Raw genomic sequence first — 22,192 nt, forward strand, 5'->3', positions numbered from 1 at the left:
ACTTTTTTTTTAATCCTCACCCAAGGACATACTTAGAAAGAGGAAGGGAGAGAGAGCGAGACATCAATGGTTGCCTTGCATATGTGCCTGACTGGGGATGAAATTGGCAACCCAGGTATGTGCCCTGACTGGAAATCAAACTAGAACCTTTTGGTGCACAGTATGACTCTCAATCAACTGAGCCAACCCAGGCTGCTCTTCAGATGCCTGGAGAATTTGATAAGAGGTGAGATGAGTGGATAGAATGTATTACATTTTACACAAATGTTACTATTGACAAGTTTGAAAAAACACACATGGGTTATTTTTCATTTGGCCAAGTGTGAAAAGGAGGGTGAAAAGTCATGGTGGTAGAAACTGCACGGGCAAAGATCCAGAAAGTGAAATGAACGTGTCACTTTCCTGGGATGGTGAGAGGCTTAGAAGAAGGGCACACATTTGAAGGAACAAGAAGTAAGATCAAACACCTGAAACTTGAACACCAGGTAGAGGACTTTAGATTTGATGTTAGTGGTTTTAGGGTATTTTTAGAGTTTCACCCAAAAGAGTCGTATGGCCAAAGGAGTGAATTTTATTGTTACTGTTTTGGCCTTTTGTTTTATTCTGTTTGTTTTTTTGTTTGTTTGTTTGTTTTTTACTATTTAGATAGCAGTACTGGTGTGCTGGTAAATGTTGAACAACCAGCTCTCTGGGGGCAAGTACCCAATTTGCAGCATTGGCCAATTTCCGTGATGTAAATACTGCCACTGTGGTCAATTTCAAGCTAGTTATATACTGTCACTGAACACAGAGCTGGAACAAGCCAGTTTAGCACATGCCTGAACAGCCAAGTGCACAGGGCCCATATGTGACAGTCCCCATAACCCTTTATTCCCCTTCTCTTCTCTTCACCTCTGTGAATGGCCCCCATCAAAGCAAGGACCTTAGGACTCTCTCAATTGACTCTCTGACTCATAAATAACAACGTGAAAAGCCCCAATTCACAGAGATGAAAATAAAGTGTGTGTGTTACTGCAACTTCTCACAATGAGATAAGTGCTTAAAATAGTTGGGCAGTGTTTGAATTTTAAACTACTCACACAAATTCAGCCACTGATGTAAAAAGTATTCTGAAAATTCAGCACTAACTCAAACCTTTAGGTACTTAGAAATTGACATTTAATTGCCATTTTAGTGGTAGAAATTCACAGAAATTAGCTCCTTGTTTACCAACACAGAAGTACTGCTATCTAAATACTAAAACAAAAAACAATTCTTGTTTGGATTCTCTAATACATCAACTGTGAATTTCTTTGATTTGAATATTGGCAATGATTCTCAATAAATGTTACATTGCTTTCCAGAGTTTCTAATCTAAATCTTTCTTCATTCACATTAAATAGATTAGTCCTGCTATATGTGACTTGCTCTATGAAGTCAAGTATTAAATAAAGAATAGCCTTCATCCCAGGCCGGTGTGGCTCAGTCGTTGAGCATCGACCCATGCACCAAGAGGTCACTGGTTTGATTCCCAGTCAGGGCACGTGCCCAGATTGTGGGCCCAATCCTCAGTGGGAGGCAGCCAGGGGATGTTCTTTCTCATCGATGTTTTTATTTCTCCCTTTCCCTTACTCTCTCTCAAATTAATAGAATAAACATTTTTTTTTTTTAAATAGCCTCCATGCTCCATAAGACATATGGAGGAAGCAGTTGAAATCAAAGTCCTATCTGTTTCATTGTCTTTACTATTAGATATATATTCACTTTACTTGTCTGCCTTTAAAGTTATTTATTTAATCTGAATGACTAATGAAGCTGAATCAGAAAGTCATGATTCAGCTTAAGAAAAACAAAAACAGCCATGCTGGGTTTGGCTCAGCAGTCAGAGCGTCAGCCCATGGACCAAAGAGTTGCGGGTTCAATTACAGTCAAGGGCATGTACCTCGGTTGTGGTTCATTACTGGCCCTGGTCAGAGTCATACAGAAGGCAACCAATTGGTGTGTCTCTCTCACATTGGTGTTTCTCTCTCTCTCTCTCTCTCTCCCTCTCCCTCCCACTCTATCTGAAAATAAATGGAAAATATCCTCAGATGAGGATTTAAAAAAAAAAAAAAGGAAAACAAAAGTAGACTGACTCTCAGCTCTCAGTGCATGAGTGTCAGAGCCACTCAAGAATTAAGTAGAATCATTTTAATAGTTTGTATTTATTTGATAATGCTCATCTGATATTTTAATCATTTTATTAGAATTCAATTCAAGTTGACCTTTTACCAATTCTAAACCAAAACACTTGTTCCCCCCAAAAAGTGACATAAATGGGAGTACTCTTTTTGAGCTTCTTAAGGTGACTGTGGTTGTGTTTATACCTGGATGCTCATTGTCAGCATTTCCTGAAACTGAGACATTTTTCTTCTTTCCCGGTCCTATCTCAATTTCACTGCCTTCTTATTTTGGATTTTCTTAGTCATAATGAAAGTTTAGAATTGAGAAAACTCTTAGAACTCATTCTGTCACTAAGAAACAAACTTAAAAATATTTTCCCAGATAAAGTAATTGACTGAATATTTTTCAAATATGCTTCACACAAGGAAGACTCATCAACATTTAAGAAAGAGGTAGAGAAGAGTTTGGTGAGCATGACCCAGCCAAAATTTTATAGGGGGATCTCCCAGTAATGTGAGTTTCTAGGGATACTCCGAGGCAGGTAGAGAACTAGATGAGAAAGGTGAAAAACCAAGAACTCATCTGAGAGCTAACAGGGTTGACTTGTTTGTCAAGTGTGGCACCAAGATGGAGTGTGATGAGAATTGGAATGGGTCACTTGCACCTTGCAGTTGGGAGATGGCTGGTAACCCTGGCAGGGCACTTTTTGGGCAGTGTGGCAGAGAAAGCCTGTTGCAGTCAGTAGAAGATGCACAAAAAGGACAGGGGCAGTGAGTGCTGGTTGTGCTCAGAAGACAACTCCGAACAACAAGTGCTCTGCCGCTAACTGTGCAGTTGAGCCAACCATTTAAACTTTTCCCTTGTTGTGTACATAATGTATAAGATGAGGAAATAGACTAGACTCTTTCTAGATCTGTTTTATCTCATAATTGTCATGACTTACTGAGTGAATGGCTGGATATTTGGGTGACTGGGTGAAGGAATGGAATGAGATGTCACTGATGTCTAAAATTATTAGAGGCTTACTAAAAACCAAAATGTATATGGATTAGCCACACATTAGTATAGTTTCAAAATTATCCATTCATTTCAATCAAATTTTGTTGATAAAATGGTCCCCAAATGACATATCAATTAGACTATGACCTGTTCATTATACATGGTCTTTAATAAATTCTTCAAAGTCTCACTGATTCTGCCAGGTAGTGTTATGAATACACTGCTTTGTTAACTCAGCAAGCCAAGAGTAGTAGTTAATGGATTAGCACCTCTGTCACTGAATGATTCCATTTTAAATTGGGATCACAGCCCAATCCTGGATCCAGTAGCTGAATTCTCTCACAGCAGGTGGAGTGATTGCTTTCGCAAACTGCATTTATTTACTCCCTTAATATATGTATGCTATGAAATGTCTCTTTTGGAACCAAGAAGCACAGAGTTAAGACTATCTCAAAAGGTCCATTTGCAAATTGGAAACTTAATGCAGTCCACAGGTGGAAAAGGCATAAGGCTCTGCTCTGGCTTCCCAAATCTCTGCTGTGGTGCAAGAATCATCTGAGGCCACAGCTGGAGCTCTTGTGCCTTTCCTTTAAGAACTCTTTTCCCCTCAATCACTTAGTTGGTGCTTTCCATAAAATGCCATGGTCAGTTTGTTTTCCATGAAAGACCTATAGCAACCTATTCCACCAAATACACCTTGATCTGCTTCCTTCTCATTCTAATGATGGTAATGTCTATTTGTGTTGTTTGATTGCTTTGGGCATACATTAAAAGTATGCAACAAATCTCTACATTTTTCCTATGATAAAACCAACCATCAGCTGTCATTATAAATTTAGTTTAGATGAAGTTTTCTTTTTTTTAAATCCTCACTTGAGAATATTTTTCTATTTATCTTCAGACAGAGTGGGAGGGGGAGAGGGAGAGAAAGAAACATCAATGTGAGAGAGACACATCAATTGGTTGCCACCCGCACGATCCCAACCCAGGTCTGGGCGAACCGCAACCAAGGTACGTGTCCTTGGCTGAAATTAAACCCAAGACTCTTTGGTATGCAGGCCAACGCTCTAACTGCTGAGCCAAACTGGGCAGGGCTAGATGAAGTTTTCTTAATCAAACTCTCTTACTTTTGCCAGAAAGGAAAAACATTACCATTTTAAAAAACCTCTGACATAGCCATGTTTATTTAATTTATGGAGGTAGAGGGTGCTCATTACTTTCATGTTTCTCTGTTCAGAAAAGGTTAGAGCCATTTGTAGTAATGCACTTGTGCAAGCCATTCCCTTTTTCAGACAATCTTTTTGTGTTTTGCTTTGTTTTTTAAAAAGCAATTTAGGGTCCAGCAGCTCACAAGAGCAGTAGAAAGCCAGAGCCCAAGAGGGACTTGTGCAATCAAGCTGCCTATGGGTCCTGCAGGGTGCTGGGGCACCAGAGAGGCCTGTGCGCCCAGAAGCCCACAAGAGCAGTGGGAAGCCTGAGCCCCAGAGGGACTGGTGTGATCCAGCTGCCTGCCCATAGGACCTGCAGGGTGCAGGGCACCAGAGAGGCCTGTGCGACCCATCAGGGACTGGGCCATCTAGATACCCATGTGACCTGCGGAGTGCTGAAGCACAGAGAGGCCTGTGCAACCCAGCAGGGACTGTGTGATCCATTGATACACGGGACCTGTGGGGTGCTGAAGCACCAGAGAGGCCTGTGCAACCCAGCTGCATACAAGATAGGCATAGAGGATGTGAAAATGGAGGCTGAATGAATGGAAGCTAAACAGACTATCTCCCAGGAACAAATGAGAATTACAACTAAGATAAAGACAATTCCTTGGAAAAAAAGAAAAGAAACAGAAAAGAAGCAGGACGGGACCATATAACCAGGGACACTGGTAGGATCTACAGAGGTGCAAGAGGATGGCAGGCTGGGAGCCCATGGATAGCAGCAGTTTAACTGTAAGCAGAGCCCTTGGGGAATAAAGACCAAGACCATTCCACAGTGCAGAGAGCCAGGACAGAGCACTAAAATAGCCACAGCCATTCACCTTAGGGGCTCCGACAGAGGGAGGGCAAATGGGGCTGGAGCTCTGTGGAAACACCCGGAATTTGGAGGGCACTCAGAGTTATTGCTGAGGAGGGAACTCAGAGTTATTGCTGAGTAAAGGACAGTGGCCAATGTACTCCTTCCCAGAGCTGAGGGGAAAAGCAGCAGCCCCCCACTCTCTGAGATTCAGCCTTTCCCAAGTGAAGCAAAGAAATGCAAATTGAGGCTCATTAATAACCATCATCTATCCCACCCTCTGGAAATCCTCTTATGCAGAACAGTAGGACTACATTCCAAGGCACTGAGTAACTGAGACTACTAACCTCCAGTAAAAGCTAGAGGATAACTGAACCTTTCCTGGGCTTGCAAAGCTACCCAAGAATGTAGGACTTGACAGGAGTGTTTAACGTGGGCCCAACCAGGCTTATCCAAACACATTAGAGGAAGCAGCAAATAGCAGAATATCAACACCCACAGGGAAAATTTGGCAGGCTCCAAAACCCACTGAGATAGCCAAAATGGTGAAACAAACAAACAAATACCAAATGAATGAACAAGAGACTCTATCAAAGATGAGATAAATGAAATGCAGTTAATCAAATTATCAGAGGTAATGTTCAGAGCCATGGTCTTGAGGAACCTAAACAGCATGAGTAAGGACATCAGCACCATGAGTAAAGATATAGAAATACTGAAAACAAAACAAGTGGAAATGAAGAATGACATAGCAGAAATTAAGAACACATTGGAAGGAATAACCAGCAGAGTAGAGGAAGCTGAGGACCGGATCAGTGAATTTGAATACAGGGTAGAAAAAAAATCAACTGATCAGAAAACCAAAAGGAAAAAACAATTAAAAAATAGGAAGATAGCTGAAGAGAACTGTGGGACCACTGGAAACGTTATAACATTCTCATTATAGGAGTCCCCAAAGAGGAAGAAAATGGGCAAGGGTTAGAGAATATATTTGAAGAAATAGGAACAGAAAACTTTCCTTACTTGGTGAAGGAAGAAGGCATTCAAGTTCAAGAAGCAAAGAAAGCCCTAAGTAAGAAGAAATCTAATAGGCCCACAACAACACACAGCGTAATTGAAATGTCAAAAAATTAAAGACAAAGAGAGAATCCTAAAAGCAGCAAGAGATAAGCAACAGGTTACCTACAAAGGAAACCCCATAAGGCTCTCAGCTGACTTTTCAAGAGAAACACTACAGGACAGAAGGGAGTGGCATGAAGTAATCAAGGTCATGAAAAACAAGGATCTGAATTAAAGAGTACATTATCCAGCAAGGCTATCATTCAAAATAGAAGGTCAAATAAAGAACTTTCCAGACGGAGAAAAAAAAGGGCTAAGGCAATATATTAACACCAAACCAGCACTGCAAGATATGCTAAGAGGACTGCTGTAATTAGTAGAAGAAATAGGAAGAAAAACTGAACCACTCTAAACAAAATGTCAATAAATAGGTACATATCAATTATCACCTTAAATGTGGATGGTTTGAATGGTCCAAGAAAAAGACACAGAGTAGCTGGTTGGAAAAGAAAGCGTGACTCACATATATGTTGTTTACCAGAGACCCACCTCACAACAAAACACTCACATAGGTTGTAAGTGAAGGGATGGAAAAAAAATCTTTCAAGCAAATGAAAAGCAAAAAAAAAGCTGGGGTAGCAATACTCATATCTTATAAAGTAGATTTCAACATGAATGCCATAACTAGAGACAAAGAAGGCCACTACATAATATTGAAACAATCTATCCAACAGGAAGATATAACCTTGGTAAACATATATGCACCCAATATAAGAGCAACAAAATATATTAAGAATCTTCTGGAGGACTTCAAAGACGAAATCAACAGCAATACAATCACAGCAGGGAATTTCAACACCCCGCTGATATCAGCGGATAGATCATCTAGACAAAAAATAAGCAAGTAAACACATACTCTAAATGAAGCGCTAGATCAAATGATTTAATAGATATTCACAGAGAATTATAACACAAAACTACAGAATTCACATTCTTCTCAAGTGCACATGGAACACTCTCAAAGATAGATCACATATTAGGGCATAAACTAAGTCTCTACAAGTTCAAGAAGATTGAAATCATATCAAGCATCTTCTCAGATCACAATGGCATGAAACTAGAAATCAATTGCAACAAGAACATGCAAAGACATTTCAACACATGGAAGCTAAATAGCATGTTATTCAGCAATGAATGGCTACCTTGGAGATCAAGGAAGAAATTAAAAACTTCCTGGAAACCAATGAAAATGAACACACAACAACACAAAATCTATGGGATGCAGAAAAAGCAGTTCTGAGAGTGAAGTTCATAGCACTACAGGCCTACCTCAAGAAACAAGAAAAGGGGCGAGAAAAATGGCGGCGGAGTGAACGGAGCTACACAGACTGTCTCCCAGAACCAAACTGGAATTACAAGTATAACACAGACAAATCGACAGGAAAAAGCAACAGAAAAGCAGCTTGCGAGGACCATAGAACGAGGGACACTGACTCCATTCCAATAGGCTTGCGAAGGCGCGAGACAGGGACTGGGAGCCCAGGGTCGGCCTCTCGGCAGCGGCCTTAGCTGGGAGCAGCGCCCTCGGGTTACACTCCCAGGTGGCTCCATACCGCAGCCGGGACAGAGGCTGAAACAGCCACAGCCACTCACCTTGGGCTCCGGCAGAGGGAGGGCGGACTGGACTGGAACTGTGTCGGGACACTGGGGTTTGGAGGGCGCTCAGAGCTTTTGCTGAGTGACAGCCACTCAAGACGGTGGCCACATTGCTCCTTCCAAGGGCTATGAGGAGAGGCAGCAGCCCCTCCCTCGGAGATCCAACCCCATCCTGTGGCCATTGAAGTGCTAATTGAGGCTCACTAACAACCAGCATCTGCCCCACCCTCGTGAAAGCCCCTGGGCTGAGCACCAGAGGGAGTTTTTCAATCAACTGACAACCCAAAACTCATCAAGTAACCTAGACTGCTAGCCTCCAGGCAAAAAGCTAGAGGATAACAGTACCTTTCCTGGGCTGGCAACTTTAACCAGGAAAGTAAGACTTGACAGTGGTGTTCAACCTGGGTCCTCCCTCGCTCATCTAAACACAGGAGAGGGAGCCACAAACAGCAGAACACCAACACCCACAGGGAGAACCTGACAGGCTCCAAAGCCCACAGTGATAGTCAAAATGGTGAAACACAGAAACAGAAGCCAAATGAAAGAGCAAGAGACCTCCACCGAAGATGAGATCAATGTGGAGCAATTAGGCATGTTAACAGAGCTAGAATTCAGAGCCATGATCTTGAGGAAGCTGAACAGCATGAGTAAAGACATAGAGACACTGAAAATAAGCCAATTGGAAATTAAAAACCAACAGGAAGAGATAAAAAATGACATATCAGAAATGAAAAACACATTGGAAGGTTTAAAAAGCAGAGAAGAGGAAGCAGAGGACCGGATCAGTGAATTAGAAGACAGGGTAGAAAAAATCAAACAATCAGAAAACCAAAAGGAAAAAACAATTGTAAAACAGGAAGACAGCTTGAAAGAGCTGTGGGACAACTGAAAATGTAATAATATTCGCATCATAGGAGTCCCCGAAGAAGAAGAAAATGAGCAAGGGATAGAGAATATATTCAAAAAAATAGTGAGAGAAAACTTCCCTAATTTGGTGAAGGAAGAAGGCATTCAAGTTCAAGAAGCACAGAGAGTCCCAAGTAAGAAGAACCCAAACAGCCTCACACCAAGACACATAGTAATTAAAATGCCACAAATTAAAGACAAAGAGAGAATCCTAAAAGCAGCAAGAGACAAGCAACAGGTTACCTACAAAGGGAACCACATAAGGCTCTCAGCCGACCTCTCACAAGAAACATTACAGGCCAGAAGAGAATGGCATGAAGTAATCAAAATCATGAAAAACAAGAATCTGAATCCAAGACTACTCTACCCAGCAAGGCTATCATTCAAAATAGAAGATCAAATAAAGAGCTTCCCAGACAAAAAAAGGCTAAGGGAATACATTAGCACCAAACCAGCACTGCAAGAAATGTTTAAAGGACTGCTGTAATTAGCAGTAGAAATGGGAAGAAAAATAGAACCACACTAAACAAATATGGCAATAAATAAGTACATATCAATAATCACCTTAAATGTAAATGGATTGAATGCTCCCATAAAAAGACACAGAGTAGCTGATTGGATAAGAAAGCATGACTCATCTATATGTTGTTTACAAGAGACCCACCTCTCAACAAAAGACTCACATAGGTTGAAAGTGAAGAGAAGGAAAAAAAGTTTTCCAAGCAAATGGAAAGCAAAAGAAAGCTGGGGTAGCAATTCTCATATCTGATAAAATAGATTTCAAAATGAAGACCATAACTAGAGACAAAGAAGGCCACTATATAATATTGAAAGTATCTATCCAACAGGAAGATATAACCTTGATAAACATATATGCACCCAATACAGGAGCACCAAAATAGATTAAAAATCTTCTGGAGGACTTCCAAGGAGAAATCGACAACAATACAATCATAGCAGGGGACTTCAACACCCCATTGACAGATCCTCTAGGCAAAAAATTAGCAAGGAAACAGAGACTCTAAATGAAGCACTAGACCAAATGGATTTAATAGATATCTACAGAGAATTACACCCCAAAACTACAGAATACACATTCTTCTCAAGTGCACATGGGACATTCTCAAAGATAGACCACATGATAGGACACAAGCTAAATCTCTACAAGTTCAAGAAGATTGAAATCATATCAAGCATCTTCTCAGATCACAATGGCATGAAACTAGAAATCAATTGCAACAAGAACATGCAAAGACATTTCAACACATGGAGGCTAAATAGCATGTTATTAAACAATGAATGGGTCACCGAGGAGATCAAGGAAGAAATTAAAAACTTCCTGGAAACCAATGAAAATGAACACACAACAACACAAAATCTATGGGATGCAGCGAAAGCAGTTCTGAGAGGGAAGTTCATAGCACTACAGGCCTACCTCAAAAAACAAAAAAAATTTCTAATTGACTGTCTAACCTCACAACTTAAAGAATTAGAAAGCAAACAAAAAGAAAACCCCAGAGCAAATACAAGGAAGGAAATAGTAAAGATCAGAGCAGAAATAAATGACATAGAGACCAAACAACAATTCAAAGGATCAATGAAACAAAGAGCTGGTTTTTCAAAAAGATAAACAAGATTGCTGGACCCTTAGCTAGACTCACCAAGAAACAAAGAGAGAGAACCCAAATACACAAAATCAGAAATGAAAGAGGAGAAGTAACAACCAACACCACGGAAATACAAAAGATCGTTAACAACTACCATGAACAACTATATGGCAACAAATTCGACAATCTAAGTGAAATGGACAAATTTCTAGAAACACACAGTCTCCCAAAACTATTCCCGGAAGACATAGAAAACTTGAACAGACCAATAACAACTAAGGAAATTGAAGAGGTAATCAAGACTCTCCCAGCAAACAAAAGCCCAGGCCCAGATGGCTTCACGGGGGAGTTTTGCCGAACATTCAAAAAAGAACTAATACCCATTCTCCTCAAACTATTTCAAAAAATTCAAGAAGAAGGAAGACTTCCAAACACGTTCAATGAGGCCAGCAGAATTCTAATTCCAAAACCAGAAAAAGACACTACGAAGAAAGAAAACTACAGGCCAATGTCCCTGATGAACATAGACGCCAAAATCCTGAACAAAATATTAGCAAATCGGATCCAGAAATACATCAAAAAAATTATTCACCATGACCAAGTGGGATTCATTCCAGGGATGCAAGGCTGGAACAATATTCGCAAATCAATAAACGTGATACACCACATAAACAAAATGAAGAATAAAAACCACATGATCATATCAATAGATGCTGAAAAAGCATTCGACAAAATCCAGCATCCATTTCTGATAAAAACGCTCAGCAATGTAGGAATAGAGGGATCATATCTCGACATAATAAAGGCCATATATGGAAGACCTACAGCCAACATCATCCTCAATGGACAGAAACTAAAAACATTTCCATTAAGAACAGGAACAAGACAGGGATGTCCACTTTCGCCACTCTTATTTAACATTGTACTGGAAGTCTTAGCCACAGCAATCAGACATGAAGAAAAAATAAAAGGGATCCAAATTGGAAAGGAGGAAGTGAAACTGTCATTATTTGCAGATGACATGATATTGTACATAGAAAACCCTAAAGACTTCATCCAAAATCTACTAGACTTAATAAATGAATTTGGCAAAGTAGCAGGATACAAAATTAACGTCAAGAAATCGATGGCATTCTTGTACATCAATAATGAACTCACAGAAAGAGAAACTGAAAAAACAATCCCGTTTACCATCGCGCCAAAAAAATTACGATACCTAGGAATAAACTTAACCAAAGAAATAAAGGACCTATTTTCAGAAAACAACAGGACATTGAAAAAAGAAATAGAGGAAGATATAAAAAAGTGGAAGCACATACCCTGTTCATGGATTGGAAGAATTAACATCATTAAAATGTCCATACTACCCAAAGCAATCTATAGATTCAATGCAATCCCCATCAAAATACCAAAGACATATTTCATAGAACTAGAACAAATACTTCAAAAGTTCATATGGAACCAAAAAAGACCCTGAATAGCCACAGCAATCTTGAAAAAGAAGAACAAAGTAGGTGGGATCACAATACCAGATATCAGGTTATACTACAAAGCGACTGTAACCAAAACAGCCTGGTACTGGCACAAGAACAGGCATATAGACCAGTGGAACAGAACTGAAAACCCAGAAATGGACCCAAGGCAATATGCTCAATTAATATTTGACAAAGGTGGCAAGAGCATACTGTGGAGTAAAGACAGCCTCTTTAATAAATGGTGTTGGGAAAATTGGACAGCTACATGCAAAAAAATGAAACTAGACCATCAACTTCCACCATTCACAAAAATAAACTCGAAATGGATAAAAGACTTAAATGTGACCCGTGAATCCATAAAAATTCTAGAAGAAAATGTAGGCAACAAAATTTCGGACATCATACGGAGCAGAATTTTCACTGATACGTCACCTAAGGCAACAGAAATAAAGGAGAAAATGAACACATAGGACTACATCAAACTAAAAAGCTTCTGCACTGCAAAAGAAACAATCATCAAAATGGAAAGGCAACCCACTGTATGGGAGAACATCATTGCCAATGATGTATCAGATAAGGGGTTAATTTCCAATATATATAGAGTGCTCATACAACGCCACAAAAGGAAGACAAAGAACCCAATTAAAAAAATGGGGAGAGGAGCTGAATAGACACCTCTCCAAACAGGACATACAAATGGCCAAGAGACATATGAAGAAATGCTCAACATCACTAATCATCAGAGAGATGCAAATTAAAACAACAATGAGGTATCACCTCACACCTGTCAGAATGGCCGCCATCAACAAATCATCAAACAACAAGTGTTGGCGTGGGTGTGGAGAAAAGGGGACTCTAATACACTGCTGGTGGGAATGCAGACTGGTGCAGCCGCTATGGAAAACAATATGGTGCTACCTCAAAAAATTAAAAATTGAACTTCCATTTGACCCAGTGATCCCACTGCTGGGAATATACCCTAAGAAGCCTGAAACACCACTCAGGAAGAATATATGTACCCCCATGTTCATAGCAGACTATTTACAATAGCTAAGATCTGGAAACAGTCCAAATGTCCATCAGTAGAGGGATAAAAAAGCAGTGGTACATATACACCATGGAGTACTATGCAGCGTTAAGAAAGAAAGATCTCTTATCCTTTGAGACGACATGGAGTGACCTGGAAAGTATTATCCTAAGTGAAAGAAGCCAAGCTGAAAAAGACAAATACCACATGATCTCACTTATATATGGAATATAATGAACATAACAGTCTGAGGAATACAGTAGACCCAGACACATGGAAGTAGGGCACAGACTGACATCCCTCAGAAGAGGGGATGGGGGGTGCGGGGGTGGGAAGAGATAAACCACACATCTTATATGCATGTATGCATGACCAATGGACATGGACAACTAAGCCGGGGACGGGGTGGAGGTGGGGTGGGGTGGGGGGTGCCAATGGGGTAAAAAGGTAAAATATCTGTAACAAAAAAATAAATAAAAATTCATAAAAAAAACAAAGAAAAAAGAAAAGAAACAAGAAAAACTTCTAATAGACTATCTAACCTCACAACTTAAAGAACTCAAAAACAAACAAAAAGAAAACTCCAGAGCAAGTAGAACAAACAAAATAGTAAAGATCAGAGCAGAAATAAATGACATTGAGACCAAAAACAAACAAACAAAGAAAAAACAATTCAATAGGTCAATGAAACCAAGAGCTGGTTCTTTGAAAAGATAAAAAATATTAATGGACCCTTAGGTAGACTCACCAAGAAACAAAGAGAGAGAACCCAAATACACAAAATCAGAAATGAAAGAGAAGAAATAATAACTGACATCACAAAAATACCAAGTATTGTCAACAAATATTATGAACAATTATACGGCAACAAATTTGAAAATCTAAGCAAAATGGACAAATTTCTAGAAACACATAGTCTCCCAAAACGTAATCGAGAAGACATAGAAAACTTGAACAGACCAATAATAACAAAAGAAATTGAAGATGTAATCAAGACTCTCCCAGCAAACCAAAGCCCAGACCCAGACAGCTTCAGAAGGGAATTTTACTGAACACTCATAAAAGAACTAATACCCATTCTCCTCAAACTATTTCAAAAAATTAAAGAAGAAGGAAGACTTCCAAACTCGTTCTATGAGGCCAGCATAATTCTAATTCCAAAAGCAGAAAAAGACACTACAAAGAAAGAAAACTACAGGCCAATATCCCTGATGAACATAGATGCCAAAATTCTGAACAAAATACTAGCAAATCAGAATCAGCAATACATCAAAAAACTTATTCACCATGACCAAGTGGAATTCATCCCAGGGATGCAAAGCTGGTACAATATTTGCAAATCAATAAATGTGATACACCATGTAATCAAAATGAAAGATAAAAATCATATGATCATATCAATAGATGCTGAAAAAGCATTGGACAAAATCCAGCACCCATTTGTGATAAAAATGCTCAACAATCTGGGAATAGAGGAAAAATAGCTCAACATAATAAAGGCCATATATGAAAGACCTACAGCCAACATCATACTCAATGGGCAAAAAATAAAAGTATTTCCCTTAAGAACAGGAACAAGGCAAGGATGTCCACTTTTGTCCCTCTTATTTGACATAGTACTGGAAGTCTTAGCCACAGCAATCAGACAGGAAGAAAAAATAAAAGGGATCCAAATTGGAAAGGAGGAAGTAAAACTGTCATTATTTGCAGATGACATGATACTATACGTAGAAAACCCCAAAGACTCCATCACAAATTTACTAAACTTAATAAATGAATTTGGCAAAGTAGCAGGATACAAAGTTAATGTCAAGAAATCAATGGCACTCTTATACACCAATAATGAACTCACAGAAAGAGAAACTAAAAAAAATCCCATTTACCATCGCAGCAAAAAAATTAAGATACCTAGGAATAAACTTAAGTAACGAAATAAAGGACCTATTCACAGAAAACTACAGGTCATTGAAAAAAAAGAAATAAAAGCAGATATAAAAAGGTGGAAGCATATACCTTGTTCATGGATTAGAAGAATAAACATTGTTAAAATGTCCATATTACCCATTGAATCTATAGATTCAATGCAATCCCCATCGAAATACCAATGGCATACTTCACAGAACTACAACAAATATTTCAGAAGTTCATATGGAACCAAAAGAGACTCGAATAGCCACAGCAATCTTGAAAAAGAGAACAAAGTTGGAGGGATCACATTACCAGATTTCAGGTTATACTACAAAACCACTGTAATCAAACCAGCCTTGTAATGGCACAAGAACAGGCAGATAGATCAATGGAACAGAATGGAGAACCCAGAAATAAACCTAAGACAATATGCTCAATTAATATTTGACAAAGGTGGCAGGAGCATACAGTGGAGTAAAGACAGCCTCTTTAATAAATGGTGTTGGGAAAATTGGACAGCTACATGCAGAAAAATGAAACTAGACCATCTACTTACACCCTACACAAGAATAAACTCAAAATGGATAAAAGACTTAAATGTGACTCATGAATCAATGAAAATGTAGGCAACAAAATTTCAGACACCATACACAGCAGAATTTTCACTGATACATCACCTAAAGCAACAGAAACAATGGAGAAAATGAACACATGGGACTATATCAAACTCAAAAGCTTCTGCACAGCAAAAGAAACAACCACCCAAATGGAACGGCAACCCACTCTATGGTAGAGCACAATTACCAATGATACCTCAAATAAGGGGTTAATTTCCAAAAGATATAGAGTGCTCATACAACTCAACAATACGAAGACAAAGTATCCAATTAAAAATGGGCATAGAAATTAAGAGTCACCTCTCCAAACTGGACATACAAATGGCTAAGAGACATATGAAGAAATGCTCAACATCACTAATCATCAGAAAGACAAAATTTAAAACAACAATGAGGTATCACCTCACACCTGTCGAAATGGCCGCCATCAAGAAATCATCAAACAAGTGTTGGTGAAGGTGTGGAGAAAAGGGGACTCCAGTGCACTGCTGGTGGGAATGCAGACTGGTGCAGCCACTATGGAAAACAATACGGTGTTACTTCAAAAAATTAAACATTCAACTGCCATTTGACCCAATGATCCCACTTCTAGGAATATACCCTAAGAAGCCTGAAATACCAATCAGAAAGAATATATGTACCCCCATGTTAATAGCAGCACTATTTACAATAGCTAAGATCTGGAAACAGCCCAGGTGTCCATCAGTAGACGAATGGATAAAAAAGCAGTGGTACATATACACAATGGAGTACTATGCAGCTGTAAGAAAGAAAGATCTTTTATCCATGGAGGGACCTGGAAAGTATTATCCTAAGTGAAATAGTCTTGTTAACTTTAAATATACCCATCTATGCATAAAAGGAAGATTGGAAGTGAAGGTCATGTGGACACATACATGAGAACACAGTAGTTGAAAGCATAAAATTTGGACTTCAAGAAACTTGAGAATAATTCTGTTCTCTATTTCTATGATGTTATGGAAGTTAGTTTGCCTTTTGAAGCCTTAGTTTTTTTATATCTAAAAGGAGGTAAGGCCCAGCCGATGTAGCCCAGTGGATTGAGCTTCCTCCCATGGACTGAGAGGTCCTGGTTCCATTCCTGGTCAGGGCACATGCCTGGATTGTGGGCTCAATCCCCTGTAGAGGACATACAGGTGGCAACCGATTGATGTTTCTCTCTCACATCAATGTTTCTATCTCTCTCTCCCTTTCTCTCTCTCTGAAAAAAATCAATAAAATATGTTTTTAAAAATGGAAGTTAAATAATAATGCCTAACTCTCTATATAGTGGTAGGTATTATTACTACTTTTTTAATTTACCAAAATGTTACCACTGGTTATTTCTAGGTGATGAGGGGGCTTGGTATTTGTTACATTTTTATGTTTTTATTATAAAAATAATATATGCAGTGCAGATGAATATTATTTATACACTATGGATTTAATTACAAAAAGTGTATATGAAAAAACATATATATTTACATGATATATATTACTATCTTTTGCTTCCTATCTCTAAACAAGTTTTATTTCTGATAACATTGATTCACTTGCATTTGACTCAAATGAGATGAAGAAGGTAAGTAGTGTTATCTCTTTGGCAGGAAGAATATGTGACTCTGAGAAGTCCTCCAGTGGGATGCAGCTAGTCAGTGTCATACTGACCCTTGAACCCAAATCCTCTAATTCTTAGTGCACTGTTAATTCTCCAAGATGAAAAGAAAAAAATCATATTAGATCTACCTTTCTTCAACTAGTATGGGAAACAAAATCAACTAAGTATTACAAATAAAGAAGAAGTTTCTAGATTCAAGGATTGTGTTAACATTTACCCTATTTTTTCCCTTCTAGCTTTGATTTATATCTAAGGTAAAAGCTCTCCTAGCCACTAGTATATTTCTAGTTTTTAACTGCTTCAGCTAGTGTGCAAACACCCGTATCTGTACTGGACATGTGGTTTATTTAATAACATAGTTTGTTAGCTTGCTTTGAGAGTGAGAATTGATTTAGGGTTCTTTATAATGTTTCTGAAACTCCAGAGAAAACCTGGAACCTTTTAATTTAAATTACATAAGACTCTGAGGTCAATGAAAAACTTTTGGTACCTTTGGAGCAGAAACTGGGTAGCCTTTACTTTAAATTATTAAGAAAATTTAAACTTACTTTATGCTAATTTAACCATGGAAATATAAAAACAACTAAATCTCCTCCTCCATTTTCTTCCCCTCCACAGCTTAAAGGGAGCTGATGCTGGCAATGGAATCAGAGTGTTTGTACCTGATATTGGGATGTTCATTGCTAGTCTGACCACATGGCTCATCTGTAGAAATACTGTTCAGAACCCAGTGACAGAAGAAGCAGCACAGTATAACCTGGAGTTTGAAAATGAAGAATTGGTAAATCTTATTTCATGAATCTTCCTTTGATTTCTGAGGGCCTTGACCCTTAATAGTTGTGCAAGTGTAATAGTACTAGCTAAGTATGCATAGTGCTTTATGCTTGACTGTGCTTGGCTTAAATTCATGCAGCCCTGAGAGTATGTATTCTCATCCACACTGTGGCTAAGAGGAGACACGTTTAGGGAAAGTGAGTGCTGTCCTTTAGGAGGCATTTATCCCTTGTGGCCAGGAGTTGACCCAGTGTCCTTTTCACTCTCCCAAACTATCATCTAATATTAGATCAGATGGTTAACATTTTGTTTTTTTATTAATTAATTAATTTATTTTTGTTACAGATGTTTCTCCTTTCCCCCCCTCTGGTTCCCCTCCCTCCCTGTCCTGTCCCCAGCTTTAAATTCATAGTATTATGGACCATTGGTCTAGATACCTTAGTTATTGCAAAATATTTAGAGAAGTAGCAACACCTGCAGGTGTATTAACTAAGCAGGCTTTGATTAAGTGATTTTAAAGTGCTGCAGAGAAAAAATATATGCATTTGGAAAAGAATTTTTAAAAGGTAAAAACACTGAGTAATATGTATATTAATTTTGAGCTATGTTTTTTATGGACAGGGTTTCAGGAGTAGTTGTTGAAACAGGGAACATGTCAGATTTACTCCTTGGTAAATGGGAGCTTATCAGATAACTTATCACACTGTCCCCCAACCTGTTTTGCAACACAGCTATGTTCTAATGAATATATTTTGGTATATTTGAGTTTAGGTGACATAGATTTAAAAAGTAATTGATTTAGTAATTGAAGGATAAATGTACAAAGAAAAAAGACTTAATTTGGGCATTTGACACATGATCCTCATATCATAGGTGAGGGTTAAAGGATATTTACTGGACATTGGGTCGACTCTGATGTCCAACTTAGAAGCTACCTAATGGTGGCTGTTTGATGTTGAAAAGGTTATTTATTCTCTTTCTCCTTCTGCAAAGTGGGAATAGTAATAATATCTACATCACAGAGTTGTGAGTACTGAATGAAATCTCAAATAAAGAACACCAAGCACAAAGTCTCCTCCTTTGGGTTGCTTAATAAAGTACTACTTGCTCCTCATTTTGCTCTTCTCTAATTTGAGAGGCAGTAGAGCAATTTTTAAAATTTCAAACTCAAAGTCCTCTTAGAACAGAAGAAAGTTAAGTTGGAGAGTATGACTGAGGTTAGTGCGTTCAGAAAAAGAATCCTTTCCGTGTAATTTGTAACAGACAACCATGAATAAATTACAAAGCTTGTTATAAAAAGAACTTCTGTCTCCAAGGGCAAATGCTCTTTTGCCATAAGAATAGGAAAACCTAAATTGACCAACAGAAGGATGGATGTTAGGTTATAGTTAAGTTCATATAACTAGCGAAGGAGATACACAAAGCTATATTTAGACTAATTCTAAGATCATGTTTTCTTCCTGATTTTACTCAATTCTAGAATATAGACTTATGTACTTCTCTTCCACTTGAAATTTTTTAAAGTATCTGTGCCCCAGATATTATTAATCACCTTATTTCATGACAATATGAGGGATGGGTACTCTAAACATTACTTATTTGGGGCATTGAAAATACTAAATATGATTATTATGAAGTTTATTTCCTTTCAGTTAAATTTGTTTTTATCTAATTTAGATATTAATTTGCATTTTCTTAGCATATTCCAGCCTACCAGGTGGCCCAGCACAGGCTGGTGTGTGAATCTTCTGAGTCAAATCCACAAGGGAAATATTGTTTACATGTGAACAATCTGGTTTGAGTTCAAAAAGAATAGGAGTATACAGCCAAAATAAGCAGGGGAATTTATTTTATTTTGAAGGCCCCAACATACTTCCTGCTGCTTATAAATCTTGGCTTTTGTACTCTAGACTGTTTGGTTTCTGGAGGATACTTTGAAAGAATAGTGTTTGCTGGCATTGTTTCTTCTTTCATTTATCTCAGTAGAGAAATGGCAAAATAATCCACTGGTGCCTGGGAGAATTCCTTTTCAAATCCAGCATTGTTCTAAAGTAGCAACTAATCCCTGGAGAGGACTGTTAAATCTCCCTTAATCTTGGACTTGATGATGAGCTCAAGTTTGCTGTTTTAAAGGGCATCACAAATATAAAGATTTCCCTCTGCAGACCCTGGGTGAGGTTGAGACTAGCAGCAGGTGGGAGACCGACTTGTTTTTCATTCTACCAAGAGCAGACCTTAGTAAGGGACCAACTCCTCAAGTGCCATAGAGGAGTCTTTTCATCTGACACATCTGTGGTCTTGTTGGTTCGTTTTAATTCATAAGCAGATCTACAAATCATAACAGGGAGAAATATTCCTATTCCTAAATCTTTAAAAAACTGAGTTGGGTTATGAAAATTAAATTGTGTAAAAGAGGGTTAACTGTGCAATGAAACACTATGTAATTTCACCAAAGTGATATTAATCTTGTATGTTTCTATACTTCTAACTTTAGCTAGCTATTTAATGAGATTTGGGGCCTTCTTTTTTAAGAAAATGGTATTTTAATATATTATTAAACCAAAGTTATGATAAATTAAATATTTATTCATGTACGGATTTTAGTCATGACTTGTTTCTGGTTAAAGAAGCATCTTCTAAATAGTCTGACAAATCAAAAATGAAGGATAAAAAGAATATTCCAGTATAACATCCATCATCTGTTAAAACTTCAGAAATGCAACATTTAGATCCTGCTGATATTATTTGGAAATTCTTTCTGAACCTCAAAAACTTCACCTGCCTTTCTAACACCTAAAGTCCATTCAGCAACTGTGGCACCTGCATTTTGGCATATCCGGGGACAAATTGGGCTGTGCTTCCTGTTTCAGTTTTGAGTTCAAGTTATCATTGTTTTAAAGAAACAAAGAAGGGAAGAACACAACCCTTGTATTATCACCTTCCAATTAGTTGTTCAGCATTTGCACAGTTCTCCCGAGATTTAGTCCAAAGTCACCTGCTTTAAATTTTCTAGATCCGTTTTTTCAAGCACACAGACATAATCATCTCAAACTGAACCATTCAGTTTGAGAACCATTCAACTAAGAAGCTGGATGGCTTCCCAGTTTCCCTGCGGGTCTTGTACTGCATTACTCTTACTGCCTCTCAGGATCTCTCAGAAACTAGGCAAGAATCACTGTCGTATGTCCCTCAAAATGCAGCACTCTTGGTCTGCCTTCTCTGGGTTAAACTCATTCACAATTGGGGTATACCTTTTAATTCTATGATTTTAGGTGGCATTAATATAAATAAAGGAAAGTTTCAGATTGGAGGAAATCATTGGCCTGCAGTCTTCAAGGAAGCTTCAGTATTACTGTATGAGTGTCACTATGAATATTTATCACAGAGACTAGTTAGGTTTGGGTCCAAGTCTAACTTTATAGCCCACAATGTTTTACAGCTACATCTCCCTGGACACAAGTTGAGAGCATGGATTTCCACTCATTTTTTCTTCTGATAATGCACAGCTGGGGAGCATGCCGATGTGACAGTCAGTCACAAGCATCACTGTCACATAGGACAGGAATGTTATTATTTTTATTGTTATTATTTTAGATTTTTTTTTAATTATAGTTTACATTCAACACTTTGTATTAGTTTCAAGTGTACAGCACAGTGGTTAGACAATCACATACTGCACATAGTGATCCCCCCAATATTACAAGTACCTACCTGGCACGTACATAGTTAATACAATATTATCAACTATATTTCCAATACTATACTTTACATCCCCATGACTGTTTTTTGACTACCAGTTAGTACTTCTTAATCCCTTTTTCACCTAACCCCTAACCCCCACTCCTCTGGCAACCAGCAGTCTGTTCTCTGTATCTATGAGTCTTTTTCGATTTTGTTTATTCATTTATTGTGTTCCTTAGAGTGAAATTATATACTATTTGTCTCTGTCTGACTTATTTTACTTAGCATAATACCCTCTAGGTCTATCCATGTTGTCACAAAAGGTATAATTTCATTTTTTAAGGCCAAGTAATGTTTTATTTCATATATGTACCACCACTTTTTTATCCACATGTTTATTGACGAACACTTGCGCTGCTTTCACATCTTGGCTATTGTAAATAACAGCACTGCAATGAATGCATGGATACATATATTCTTTTGAATTTTTGTTTTAGATTTCTTTGATTATATTCCCAGAAGTGAAATAGCTGAGTCATAATGCAGTTTCATTTTTAATTTTTTGAGGAACCTCCATACTGTTTTCCATAGTGGTTGCACCAATCTGCATTCCCACCAATAGTGCACAAGGGTTCTGTTTTCTCCACATTCTCACCAACACTTGTTTGTTTATTTATTGATGATAGCCATTCTGAGAAGTGTGAAGACATATCTGCTTA

General features: G+C 38.2%; 1 protein-coding gene across 1 annotated transcript in view; it reads left to right on the top strand.

The window, feature by feature from the left end:
• The window catches only part of PIEZO2 (piezo type mechanosensitive ion channel component 2), a 586,652-nt gene that overhangs the window by 333,248 nt on the left and 231,212 nt on the right, over positions 1-22,192 (top strand). The window contains exon 5 of the mRNA XM_036245071.1: positions 17,637-17,799. Coding sequence (XP_036100964.1) covers positions 17,637-17,799 — 163 coding nt within the window. The remainder of the gene's footprint in view (positions 1-17,636; positions 17,800-22,192) is intronic.

The sequence above is a fragment of the Molossus molossus genome, unplaced genomic scaffold, assembly GCF_014108415.1.
Source record: "Molossus molossus isolate mMolMol1 unplaced genomic scaffold, mMolMol1.p scaffold_m16_p_6, whole genome shotgun sequence".
In the NCBI taxonomy this organism is placed as follows: Eukaryota; Metazoa; Chordata; class Mammalia; order Chiroptera; family Molossidae; genus Molossus; species Molossus molossus.